Source organism: Ylistrum balloti, unplaced genomic scaffold (assembly GCF_031769215.1).
Source record: "Ylistrum balloti isolate Yb309-2 unplaced genomic scaffold, AGI_CSIRO_Ybal_v1 Utg370250, whole genome shotgun sequence".
In the NCBI taxonomy this organism is placed as follows: domain Eukaryota; kingdom Metazoa; phylum Mollusca; class Bivalvia; order Pectinida; family Pectinidae; genus Ylistrum; species Ylistrum balloti.
The window spans coordinates 61,070-75,792 of record NW_026782200.1 but is presented as its reverse complement, the minus strand read 5'-3'; the positions used below and the strand labels follow the sequence as shown (position 1 = coordinate 75,792).

Genomic DNA, 14,723 nt, shown 5'->3' with positions numbered 1-14,723 from the left:
TTATCACCCATTGCAAAATGTATTTGGTAACGAGAGTTACCTTTTTATTGGTTAGATTCAGACACGACCCCATTTGTTTCTGAGAGACAGACACGCCAGATGGTGGCGTGTCTGATTTAGAAACCAATGGAGTGTGTCAAACTGGGCTTGTATAACTAAATGGGGCATGTCTGACCCAGGGTACCGATTGAACTTGGGCGTGTCTCGGCAACAAATGGAGTATGTCAAGCTCTTACTGCTATACTTGCGCTTGTATAATTGTTTACTAAATGGGGCGTGTCTGACTCTCGGTACCAAATATGGGCGTGTCGGATTCAGCAACAAATGGAATGCATCAAACTGGGCTTGTATAATTGTTTACTAAATGGGGCGTGTCTGACTCTCGGTACCAAATATGGGCGTGTCGGATTCAGCAACAAATGGAATGCATCAAACTGGGCTTGTATAATTGTTTACTAAATAGTGCGTGTCTGACTCTCGGTACCAAATATGGGCGTGTCGGATTCAGCAACAAATGGAATGCATCAAACTGGGCTTGTATAACTGTTTTCTAAATGGGGCGTGTCTGACTCTCGGTTCCGAATAGGGGCGTGTCGGATTCAGCAACAAATGGAATGCGTCAAACTGGGCTTGTATAACTGTTTTCTAAATGGTGCGTGTCTGACTCTCGGTACCAAATAGGGGCGTGTCGGATTCAGCAACAAACGCAGTGTATCAAACTCTTAGAACTATAACTAGGTTTGTATAACTAACATATACCCTATATAACATTTCATACTTCCGGTCAATATTTCTAGTTTGTCACATTTCATTCTAGGAATATTTTACTCCTTCGCTACGTTTGGACCCGCCCTTGGATACATTATCGGGGGTCAGATGCTGAATGTTTATGTCGACTTTAACGAGCCAGAAGGTAACAGGTAACTTGTGCTTTTTTAATCCTTGGTTTATACACGTTTTGAGCACGCTGTTCTTTATTTTGGTAAACGGAATTTCATGCATGTTTTTTTTAAAAACAGGAACACCATGCTGTCTTTTATTATGTGTTAGCACGTTTAATAATCAATTTGTCCAATGACAGAGCCTGTTGGTTGTACATTATCAAAAAGCATGCCGTACTGGACAGTACCAACCTACATTTGGTTGAACATAGAATTAATACAGAAACAAAACAACAACGACAAATTTTCAATTAATTATGAAAAAAAAAGTTTTTTCATCATTCTACAGTTGTGTTCGTAAAATAAAATCTATACTATACACATCCTCTGAAAACGCTTTTAGAATTTGCTTTTAAAGTCTGTTCAAGTGATGTCCTCAGAACTTATTACACGGAAAAAGAATGGCCTTGTTTAGTGAAATCAGATATGGTCAGTGTTGTGTGATAAGTAATTACAGAAGTGAATAGCCAACAAAGCTTAGTGAAACAAAGGAAATAGGAAACAGATCTAAGGTGAAATCTGGATGGTCCGAAGTATCATCGTCGCTCTCCAGACCCCTAGAACCATCCTCGATACTCCAGGGGTTACGATCACTATCACTCTATGTACCTCTAGAACCATCATCGATACTCCAGGGGTTACATTCACTTTCACTCTCTGTACCCTAGAACCATCATCGATACTCCAGGGGTTACATTCACTTTCACTCTCTGTATCCCTGGAACCATCCTTGATACTCCAGGGGTTACGATCACTTTCACTCTCTGTACCCCTGGAACAATCCTCGATACTCCAGGGGTTACATTCACTATCACTCTCTGTACCCCTGGAACCATCCTTGATACTCCAGGGGTTACGATCACTTTCACTCTCTGTACCCCTGGAACCATCCTCGATACTCCAGGGGTTACATTCACTATCACTCTCTGTACCCCTGGAACCATCCTCGATACTCCAGGGGTTACATTCACTATCACTCCTATGTACCCCTAGAACCATCATCGATACTCCAGGGGTTACATTCACTTTCACTCTCTGTACCCCTGGAACCATCCTTGATACTCCAGGGGTTACGATCACTTTCACTCTCTGTACCCCTAGAACCATCCTCGATACTCCAGGGGTTACGATCACTTTCACTCTCTGTACCCCTAGAACCATCCTCGATACTCCAGGGGTTACATTCACTATCGCTCTATGTACCCCTAGAACCATCCTCGATACTCCAGGGGTTACATTCACTATCACTCTCTGTACCCCTGGAACCATCCTCGATACTCCAGGGGTTACGATCACTTTCACTCTCTGTACCCCTGGAACCATCCTCGATACTCCATGGGTTACATTCACTATCACTCTATGTACCCCTAGAACCATCATCGATACTCCAGGGGTTACATTCACTTTCACTCTCTGTACCCCTGGAACCATCCTTGATACTCCAGGGGTTACGATCACTTTCACTCTCTGTACCCCTAGAACCATCCTCGATACTCCAGGGGTTACGTTCACTATCACTCTCTGTACCCCTAGAACCATCCTCGATACTCCAGGGGTTACATTCACTATCGCTCTATGTACCCCTAGAACCATCCTCGATACTCCAGGGGTTACATTCACTATCACTCTCTGTACCCCTGGAACCATCCTCGATACTCCAGGGGTTACGATCACTTTCACTCTCTGTACCCCTGGAACCATCCTCGATACTCCATGGGTTACATTCACTATCACTCTATGTACCCCTAGAACCATAATCGATACTCCAGGGGTTACATTCACTTTCACTCTCTGTATCCCTGGAACCATCCTTGATACTCCAGGGGTTACGATCACTTTCACTCTCTGTACCCCTGGAACCATCATCGATACTCCAGGGGTTACGTTCACTATCACTCTCTGTACCCCTGGAACCATCATCGATATTCCAGGGGTTACATTCACTTTCACTCTCTGTACCCCTGGAACCATCCTCGATACTCCAGGGGTTACGATCACTTTCACTCTCTGTACCCCTAGAACTATCCTCGATACTCCAGGGGTTACGATCACTTTCACTCTCTGTACCCCTGGAACCATCATCGATATTCCAGGGGTTACATTCACTTTCACTCTCTGTACCCCTGGAACCATCCTCGATACTCCAGGGGTTACGATCACTTTCACTCTCTGTACCCCTAGAACTATCCTCGATACTCCAGGGGTTACGATCACTTTCACTCTCTGTACCCCTGGAACCATCCTCGATACTCCAGGGGTTACGATCACTTTCACTCTCTGTACCCCTGGAACCATCCTCGATACTCCAGGGGTTACATTCACTATCACTCTCTGTACCCCTGGAACCATCCTCGATACTTCAGGGGTTACATTCACTATCACTCTCTGTACCCCTAGAACCATCCTCGATACTCCAGGGGTTACATTCACTATCACTCTCTGTACCCCTAGAACCATCCTCGATACTCCAGGGGTTACATTCACTATCACTCTCTGTACCCCTGAAACCATCCTTAATACTCCCAAGAAATACGCTCACTCTCACTCTTTTCACCCCTAGATTCATTCTTGATACTCCAGAGGTTACGTTCAGTATTGTCTCTACATTCCTGGAACCATCTTCTATAATTCAGGGGTTACGCCCACTATTGTCTCTGCACCCCAGGAACAATTCATAGCAAAACTGAAGCGCAAGAAAAAATATTTGATTGGTCTAGAGCGGGTTTCGGGAGAGAAAAAAAACTGACCACAAGTTGATACGCTCTTTTGAAGATTACAAGTGTACAACATAACGGTATGTCACCTCGAAATTCGTTTGATGTACATTAAAAGAAAGAAACTAGTATTCTTGTCTTGCCATGAAATGTTCCAGGTGAGCAGATAGGTAGAGTAAGCACAAATCCCTGGAGTATCGAGGATACTGTAGGTGCAGCAGAGTTTCTTTTGGTCGTGCTCATTTAGATGATACTAACCCAAATTTCCAAATTAAAGGCATGGTAAGCACTTCGCCAGTGTCGCTTACATCATCTATTTGTTAATATCCAGCTGTTTTCCGCCATTTATGACCGCAGAAAAAACATCAAACATCAACTTTTTATATTTTGATAAACGACACCTACCGGCAAAAATCCTTTGTCCACGTGATTCCCAGCTGAGAAACTTTATATAATATTACGGGTTACCAGTCGCCGAAGATGAAATTCGAAGTAAATTTTAATTAGCTTGCATCTGCTTTAATATGCAATAAGCATGTTATCACATGGCCTAGATCTCACGTTACGTTGTGTAGAAGGAGATTTTAAGTAGTCATATTTGACCGAGTTTCACAGACATAATATGAGCACGTGTTTTGACCCTTGTCTGGTGAGAGTCAGTCAGATATCACAGCAAGTATACATTGAATAAGAAATGCGTAAGGTGTAGTATAGCAATGTTTTTGTTTAATGATAAACACACGAATGTCAAGTGGAATTTGATTAACAACTCACGTTTGCCAAAACGAATTGTATAAATTACATGTATGGCGAAGTGTCTGTACTTTTGTTTAGATATAGTAGTGGTTACGGTCTTTCGGATAGCATTCTGTTGTATTGTAGCATAATGAAGGATTTTTGACGCTTTGACATTACAGCGGTATCTATGTTGCATACAATATAGGTTAAATGGATACACTGGATATTTGTAATAGTGGAGTGGAACTTTGTATAAGTTATCTCTCTATTTATAGGTTTACATTTTCTATCTAAAAAAGAAGACAAATAGACGAAATATATTACATATTATTGTCGTTATCCCCCGATAATGCCTACTACGTCTATTGAATTAAATAGTCATAATAATAAAATCAAAAACAAATCTACCTATTCCAATTTACCAAAAATGTTTATTTCGACACGCGCATATTTACACAAAGGACTTGATTCACCAAAACATCATTCACAGCGCTTCCCTGACACAATTGTATTGTTTTTTTTTTTAAATTATTAATGAAAAACTAAATCAAGCTGAAAATCGACATTAAATATGTCAGTTGCTGATAGATCATGGTAGAATTCAGTTTATAATACATTGTAATATGAATTAAAAACAATACACAGAATTACATTTTGCAGTATACATCAAAAGACATGAACACGCTCGTTCTTCATATTTTCTGACATCACATAAGTCACCTTCTATTCAGTGAATTCGCCCATTTAATATATTTTTACATCAGTTATTTGTGTAATATACACAAGTCAAACATAATTGCGATGTCACGATATGGAAAATGGTGTGTTGTCTAGAAATGGTACAAGATAATGGCTGGCTCGGTTTGATTTTGGCCTCACCGTTTTGACATAAAAATATGCAACTTTCCAGAGTATTTTTAATTTGTTTTAAAGCTTGCAAAAAAAAAAAAAAAAAAAAACTTCTAAGACTAATTTTATTAAATATCATATACGAACCTTAACATTTAAGTGTATGAACTTTGTAGACGAAGCATTCACTTCATGTTGTTGCCTTGTTTCATTACTTTAGATAGTTGATTTTGTTTTATCGGGATGACAAACAATGATCAGTATGCAATGAAATGACGCCTAAGTGACTTTATATTCGTCCATAGGAAAGTTGTAAGAGGTGTATATGATAGAGAACATGCTGTTTGCTTGTAGTCCTTTGATTTTCGCTATGTTCCTATAATAAATGTCACACAAACAAAATCTCTAACTTAGAAAGAGATCTAACATGAGTCATCACATACAGAAAATCCAGTAGGCAATGTACCTCCAAGGAGGGGTGGTGCATCGACCAACAATTTTATGAATCATTTGTGTGATGTTGTGGTGTATTCACTCTAGCGGGAACTTTTCATTACATTAATGACGATTTTTGAGACCATATTGTGTATGTGTATATTTATTGTCTTAGTAAGTATAAATTGTATTACAATTGTCGTTGCAGTGATTCATAAGACGTGACCTTTAACCTAACGATGTTTGTGTAATGTGACACATGACCAGTTGTTATAGTTATGACTATTGGTGTGACGTGACCTATGACCTGGTGTTATACCTATGAACTATTTGCGTGACGTGACCTGTGACCTACACCTATGTATGTGAGCCCATGTTTCAGTAAGACCTTTGCAATAAATGTTTATGCAACCTTGGACACAAAATTAAATGGAAAAGTATGTGCTTATAGGACGTGATCATTTTGTATAATTTGATATGGAACGTTACAACGGCTATATATATTTTGAAGCAGAAGACGCTTACCATTCCGGAACAACTATTCTTAATTTCCATGCATGCATGGTGCTCAATGGTCTCATTGCTCGTACTTTGGACTTGTTTTATCGATTTTTAGTTTAAATGAAACTTCTGTTGAAATATCGGTATTTCATCATTAATGAGTTATTAGGTTCTGGCCACTTTTGACCATGGTAAATTATTATATGATTTGTATGTATAAAATAATCTTTGACATTTCTGCAGCGGGAAATTGACACCGGGTGACCCTCGATGGGTCGGAGCATGGTGGGTGGGATTCTTGGTGGCCTCCCTGGTGATGGTATCGGTGGCAATTCCCATTGCAGCTTACGGCGTAGAATTACCAGGTAAGTATTTAAGTTAATCACTTCTGTTGTCCTTGGTAACTGTTTACGAAATTCAGCAGCCCAGATCGCGTGTAACTCCACGTTGATGTCAAACGTTATATATGGATCAGATATATTCTCGTTATAACTAAACTTTAATGGAGATAGATATTCTTTATAAAGAAACACGCAATATTTTGCTTCAGTAAATATACTGATTTCTAAGGTCAACCGAATACAACAACTACGTCACTTCCTTGGTTACCTCAACAGACTATTACTACTGGGAGACCATCCAAACGGTGCACTGATACATTACACGTGAAAATGATTCGTGAATATATGTACATCCGACATATGTCTAGGTTAAGGAGTGTTAACGTGCGTCACGTTACAATTACATAACAATTGTTTATGATTTATACAATAACAGATTTATCTACATGTGTTCTAGGTCTCTCAACATGTGTATGTTTAATATATACGATAAAAAACAACACAACAAAATTTCAACACATCAATATAATGATAATACAACCTTAATTCAATAAAACTTGGCTGAAGTAAGGACAAAGACAGATTTACACAGAGATTCGTGTAAAAGCACAAGGAGAGTAAGACCAGATGTTCCGGAAGGCAACAAGTCTTTCTTCTTCATCGATCCAAAAGTATTGTCACCTACAGTAAAATCATGTATTTACGTGTAGCTCAATTTTGTGGCTTTTGAAATATGATATTTCGTGGACACTTGATTTTGTGAATAATTCTAGCTAAAAAAAGTTTGCTATTTTTAACTGTTAGTTGACAAACAAATTTGTGGATAAGATTACCCATGAAATCAATGAAAATAAGTATCCCTCGAAAATGAATGATTTCACAGTACTTGATGTTACGTCTGTTTCTCATTTAATGACCTTTTCTCATACTTGTACACACTTTTACATGGCGTGATAGCTTGAAGTACTTGGAATAAATTATAGTACACTTTCGTCTTTAAAGAGCCCTTCTGATAGCCCATCAACACAGCAGTGTTAACTAGAGTCTATTTGATTCTTATCAAGGTAATTATGACACAACCACGGGTTGTATTATACACTAATCAAGAATACTATCTCACAGAGTCAAAACGCTAGTCTGAGCGGTATATACAGCATGTAATAGGGTGGTAGAAGGTAAGTGGACCATACATTAGCATTGACAGCACATTACATGTACAAAATAAAACTATTTACAGACGTTAAAGAAATTCTCAAGGATGTTAACATCACATACACTCTCGATAGGACAAAACTTCATTTTTATCTATTTTCTTGCGGTTCAGTTTTGTAATCATGGTCGTCATAGCAATCTCATGGAGAAATTTTCTATTTCTTTGTTGTATATGAATGTGTTAAATGCTGATTAGTTTGTCTGTTGGTTCCGTTTTTGTATACCTTGTTCTGATTTGAGAATGTGACGTTACTTTCTTAGATTGACCAAGATTTACACGGCGGGTGTCTTCGAAGAAACAGAAAACGCTTAATCTTCCGGAATACATGGTCTTATTCATTTTTTCTTTTTCAGGGATCTCCATACAGAATACGGTAGTCATAATAGCAGATTTACACAATACTTCCTTACAAAATCTCACGTTATAATGATGCATCTACGGTATCACACAGACATGCGATACTATGCTACACATAGTCACTAGACACATCAGTCCAACACTACATTTTTGGCTACCACAAGTTACCTAAATAAGTTTTCATATTATGTGAATTAAATAGGAGTACATATAGCCATATCTTGCTGAACTTATGAAAATCAACATTTTGTTGTGTTTCAGCCGCCAAAAAAGTAAGGGATACACGTGTGTCCCAGATGCATAATGATCAGATGATTGATTCCAAGAGTAAAGAAGAGATAGGGAGTTCTCTAAAAGATCTGCCTCATTCCTTTTGGATCCTTTTGACCAACCCTGCATTCACTCTCATCACATTAGCGGGAGCAGCTGAGGGCCTGTCAACATCCGGTTTTGCTACATTTATGCCGAAATTAATTCAGAACCAGTTCGGTACTACGGCCGCCTGGGCTTCCATACTTGGCGGTTAGTTAAATCAATATGGAGTGAAAGAAAAAGATTACACCTTAGAAAATCCGATGATTTTTTTCTTAAAATTATTCGGCGCTATACTTACTGCCTAATAACGTATTGTTGTTTTATTTTGAAGGTATTGTCGCAGTCCCTGGAGCAGCAGGGGGCCAGTTTGTGAGTGGATATCTATGTAAACGTTTAAATCTCAAAGTTAGGGGGATGTTGCGTTTCATCATCATCGTGTGTATCCTAGCAACAGTCCTCGATTTTTGTGTCTGGATGCGATGTAGCCAGGAGACAATAGTTGGCGTCAATATGCAATATTCCACTGGGTAATTTGATAATAACTAAATATAGTATTGGCATTCGTAGTTCGATTTCAATTCTTATCAAGTTAACATTGATATTTTCTTGATACTTTCAATACGGTTCTAGACACCGAATAGAATTAAATATATAAATTCAAGGTTTTTTATGGATCATCTAAATATCAAGCACAGGAAAAGGAAAATGATGAAATTGTAACAGAGCACTCCTCCCTTAATATTTAAATGAAGACATGTATTACCGTTACCTACATTGGATGTGTGAATTCATTAAAACTATGAATAATTAAGAATATACATTTGTCATATATATTGATATTACGATTTCTTTTAATTATGTTGACAGTGAACCTCCACATCTGAAGTTTGACATTATTTTACTTTATTTATTTATTTTATTAATTTTTTTATTCAAATTACGAAATTTATTGAATTACCTCCAAATGTAGATGTTTATATTTTATTCGGTCGCTTTTGGTTTTTCTTCAGCTGTCATTCACATAATTGAAACTGTCATAAATCGTAGATTTATTTCTATTTTGTTATATAGCAGGATTTGTATCCAATTCAACGTTGATTCGGAGAAATCTGAAATGCCTTGTCCTTTGTACGTGACACGTGATGTAGGATTGTCTGTCTAACGTTATCGCCATTTTTGAGATTGTTATAAAACTTAGTTTGACAGCTTTGTTTTTAGGCTTGTTATAATGATGATGATTTTTTTTCAGCTATACGGAGAAGCTTCCAAACCTTCAATCACAATCCTGTAACTACAACTGTTCATGTTCGTCAGAGTTCTATCAACCCGTATGTAGTGATCAGCACGTTCAATACTTCTCTCCCTGTCACGCCGGTTGTCATGGATACGTTGACGACGGATCGGTAAGTGGTTTGCCCAGTTTATTAAAAGTGGCACGTTGATATCGATCTTTGTATTAAATAATCTTTGATTCTGTGGTCTAACCAAGGCAATGACTATCACTTAATATAGCGACAATTCAAATCTCAGTAAAAGTCATCGACGATGGCTGCAAATGGTCAGAACCATGTTGTATGTCATTTTGATTTTAGTAGCTGCTATCTTCAGGTTGGTCAGGGACCACGGTTGCCGAGTGGTGAAGGTGTCTGACCACCTTAATTACTAGCCTGCCACCTCAGGATTACGGATTCAAGGAATACAGGGGCAGTCGCCAGCTGCTACCTTTAGTTTGGTCAGGGGTCACGGTGGCCGAGTGGTGAAGTGGTCTGACCACCTTAATTTCTAGCCTTCCATCTCTTGGTCTTGTATTCAAGGAATACAGGGGCAGTCGCCAGCTGCTACCTTTAGTTTGGTCAGGGGCCGCGGTTGCCGAGTGGTGAAGGTGTCTCATCACCTTAATTACTAGCATTCCACCTCTGGGTCACGGATTCAAAGAATACATGGGCAGTCGCCAGCTGCTACCTTTAGTTTGGTCAGGGGCCACGGTTGCCGAGTGGTGAAGTGGTCTGACCACCTTAATTACTAGCCTTCTACCTCTTCGTCACGTATGCAAGGAATACAGGGGCAGTCGCCAGCTGTTTGGTCAATATATCTGTGTCCGTATAGTAAAATTATTTATTATGTCTAGAATAATATGTTGCCTGTCATCGTTTCTGATAAAGCTGACAGGGTACACATATCGCGGTGTTGTTCTAGTCATTGAAATTCACAGATAAACGCTTCACATTTTTCAGGATATCACGCGAAATCTGACTCTTTATTGCATTTACAGAGACGTGTTCGTTTTATATTTTTCATTTTGTATATAATTGGTTATATTTTACACAAATAATATATCGAATACGAGCTATGAATTTTTTTAGTATATTCCACAAATTTAGTTATGGGGAAAGGTACCGTAGATATTTATTAGTATTCGCGGGGTAATAAATTTCGCTATATCAGCGTTATACAAAAGTAGAGCGAAATGGAAAAAAACAACATTTCTAAAGTTAATGATATTTCAGAAAATATCTGTTATGCCTGTATACTTGGATAACAGTTCATGCGTGAAGTGGGATGCCCATAAACCTCGCAGAATCGAGACAACCGCAAAAAATGATCCCGCGAAATTAAACTACTTTACAGTAATATATGATGTCGTGATACCATTCCTCCTGACTCTTTCAAATTGTAGGTCTATAGAATAATTGGTTTACAGTTTTAGTAACTGTTACGTTCAACACAAATAATATCTGGAGTTCGAGTTTTCCAATCATTGTTTTATATCAACGTTTTTGCTGACTTCTGAAGTCTTGCCCTGACTACTGCTGTGGTCGTCGCGGAATCTTTCGCTAAATTATTTGCTGATTTAGTGTTTTGAAGCTATATTAGGTATACGTGCCCAATTACAGCTATTGCTATATAGGGTTTTCAAACCGATATGTTTTAGTATGGTTTAATTCAAATGATAATATTAGAAATTTTGACATTTAGTTTTGAATTTGTTGTATACAGAGACGAGTATTTTGGTTTATATTTTAAAAATATCTTAGTTTGGAAGAATAGTGCTCTATTGAACAAATCTAGCTGGTTTATATTTGGAAAACGGTGTCTAAATTGTTGGTGGTATCAGCTGTTTTTATATGAAGACAAATGCCAAGGTATTGTGATTCACTGTAGCAGTCGCTTAATCGTTAGATAGAGGCAGTGATTGTTTAAAATGTTTGATAATACTGTAAAATCCTTTATTTTCGTGCAGCTCAATTTTGGTGGGGTTTCTTTAAAAAGAACATTCTTTGTCGTGGGCATTTAATTTCGTGGTTAGATGTAGCTCAATGAGTCTATTAACACTTATTTTAACAGCCCAATGGCATATAAATTGGTGAAGTTAGGAAACCCAGGAAACAAATGAAAATAAATCACCCACGAGAAAATAATAATTTCGCAGTACATGTACCCTGTTTTCCTTCATTGTTCATACTTTCACAACATTTGGACCTGGATAATTGTTTTAGTTTCAACTTGAAGGTGGCATTTGAAATGTTTGTTACTGCATATATTAAAAAAATGTCCAAAATGTGAACACATACATAATGCTTTTTTCACATTTTCGCAGATGTAATTTGTCGTTACAGAAATTTACCAACTGCTCCTGTGTTGCTCAGTACGTGGGATACGTGCCAAATAATTCAACCACCGTTGTAACTAATGGCAGATGTCAGGAGTCCTGTCTTCTCCTTTATATATTCCTTCCCGTCTTGCTCTTTGCCATCTTCTTCCGGTTTGCACAGTCACCTCCAGCGCTGTCTGTGACCCTGAGGTAAGACACGAATCCCTCTAAAGTAACAGTTTAGGTTGGTAGCGTCTGGGACCACTGAAACGCACATTTTCTGAAATGCTCTGGAAGCACTGTAAGCGAATCGAAAGTTAAAGGTCATTTTGTAGGATTTTAATTGATATACAGAAGAGACTGACCTGCTATAATTTGTAACCAGAGGGCGGTGGTTTAAACTTGGGACATGTGTTATGTTCAGTATAGATTTTCTTTAAGATATGAAGTATTCAGTATCAAGTGTTTCATTGTTTTTGTAGGAATTCGTTACTATACATTTTGGAAATGATGGAAATGTTGAATGTAGTGATTCAGGTCAATCCAAAGAGATGAGACGATTTAGGCTATTTTAGATATATTTAGACTGTGCTATAGCAGAAACTATCAAAATAATTAAATCATAAAGATAACTTAGTGTTACTGCGGTACAGACTACTTGGTACTGACGGAGTCCAAACATTAGGGATCATTGAAATGACCCGATCTGCTCCAACAACAATACATAATATCCTTACATTTACACTTCATATAACGTATTCCATATAACTGATCACAATTTTACCCTTTTTAAATATTTACCAAAAGTTACACCATACAGTTACACTACACAGTTACACCTTCTTTTTCCGATCATTTAGATCTGACTATTATCCAAACAGTTACACCATACAGTGACGCCGTCTTTTTCCATTTTTACCTGTACGGTATGTATTCTTTATTTGGTCATACCATCAAAATTGATGTTTTAGACGTTAAGTCTGATCTTTCCCGCCAAAATGGAAGCGGCTATTTTGCTTTGCCATCTGATGTCCATACGGGCTGTCCAATAAGTCCAGTCATGATTGTTATAATCTGTTTAAGTGTCGTAAATAAAATGCTGTCAAAACATATAAAAATAAGAATGGTTTTCCATTTTTTGTTGTTTACGCGGATTATGGTGAAATATATGTTTAAAATACATCTAACACAGTAAAGAAGAAAAAAATCTTAAATATATCTAGATAGTAATCTATTTCGTCACAAGATAGAAGACAATGCGCATGATGATATTTCCTACATGAATATATGTTAGCATTATGGAACGTTTTTAATGTTGGTGTTTTCCACCTTTAACCCATTCAAACGTTCATGTAGTTCTACCATTCAATCCAGTCACGGAAAACGTTTGGATCGTGGTTATAGTACCATAGCACGGCTAAACCTTTCCCTGCCAATCGATACGATCAGAAACTAGGCCGGTAATTATAGTTATATCTTTGTTGCTAATACGGAAGCTGATGCCGCATAATATTTCTCTGATCAATGAACACTGCGTTGTCGCTTTAGTGACGTCCGGAATGATCAATACCGTGGAACAGAAACAAACATCGCTTTGTTGATGACATTGATGAATAGAATGAAAACGTACAAACGTTTCACTGACGTCGATAATACGTAAGTGAAAACATATGTAATATCCAATGACGTCAGTGTTATATATACCTTGTTTATATTATATAAGAGCACGTGACTACCAAGATATGGTATCATGACGCAGATGTTGTGTGAACAACTAACGAGGGCATTGTGATGATTTCTGCCCAATGCATATTTATTAAGAAACAAATTAGTAAAACTGTGATAATTACTTACGAAACATTACAAATATTTAACTTTTTCCCCTTTATTTAAAAAAAATAAAGAGTAGAAGAAAAATTTGCTAGAATTCGTTTTTAATTAATATTTTTATATTGTATTTATCGTAAATTGACACAAACGGACGATGTCACCACTGTTAACTGATGACGTTCGCCGGAAGCTTCAGTCAGATTGGCAAGGTATTGATTAGTGAATGGTTGGGATTGCAGAACGGCAATAGTCACATCAAAACTCTCCGGGGTAATTTGTTAGTTTAAACAATACAGTATGACATAACGGTTGGTATTGTTCGGATTTTTACAACAAGATGTGACATCGTCTAACGGGTTTTACAAAATTAAACCGATATGTTCAGTTTTTTTTTATTCTTTAACGAGTCAGTAAAAATGTCGTTGTTAATATATTCATTACATTTGCTTTGATTTCATGACCGAAAAAAGCCCAAAAACAAACAAAACAAAACACATTCAAAATGTTGTTAATTATAGAGAAGAGTAAAACCCAGATTTACATAGTAAATGTGCACTTTCTCTTTTGAATGGGACTTTTGATACAAGACTTTTTGAAGTTATATATAAATAGTCTTTTTAGAGATCGTTTTAATACATGATTTTTATTTAAAAGGCTGTTTTGATACATGATTTTTTGAAAGATTGTTTTAATACATAATGTTTTAAACACATTTACTTAATATTACTACTAAGATTATCAGATCTATGAAAGTTACGAAATTGCCTAAATCAAGGGGCTAAAGCACTTCCAATCTAGATCATAGCGTTATGTTTGATAACTCTGTATTGTCCCCAGTCGCATCCTAGGCTTCTTAATTTAAGGTCCTTAGCATCACTTACGAGCCCTAGAAGGACG

At 37.5% G+C, this 14,723-nt stretch overlaps 1 protein-coding gene across 1 annotated transcript in view; it reads left to right on the top strand.

The window, feature by feature from the left end:
• The window catches only part of LOC132552491 (solute carrier organic anion transporter family member 4C1-like), a 33,302-nt gene that overhangs the window by 11,037 nt on the left and 7,542 nt on the right, over nt 1-14,723 (top strand). The window contains exons 5-10 of the mRNA XM_060216669.1: nt 818-920; nt 6,422-6,543; nt 8,351-8,611; nt 8,736-8,931; nt 9,654-9,807; nt 12,022-12,206. Coding sequence (XP_060072652.1) covers nt 818-920; nt 6,422-6,543; nt 8,351-8,611; nt 8,736-8,931; nt 9,654-9,807; nt 12,022-12,206 — 1,021 coding nt within the window. The remainder of the gene's footprint in view (nt 1-817; nt 921-6,421; nt 6,544-8,350; nt 8,612-8,735; nt 8,932-9,653; nt 9,808-12,021; nt 12,207-14,723) is intronic.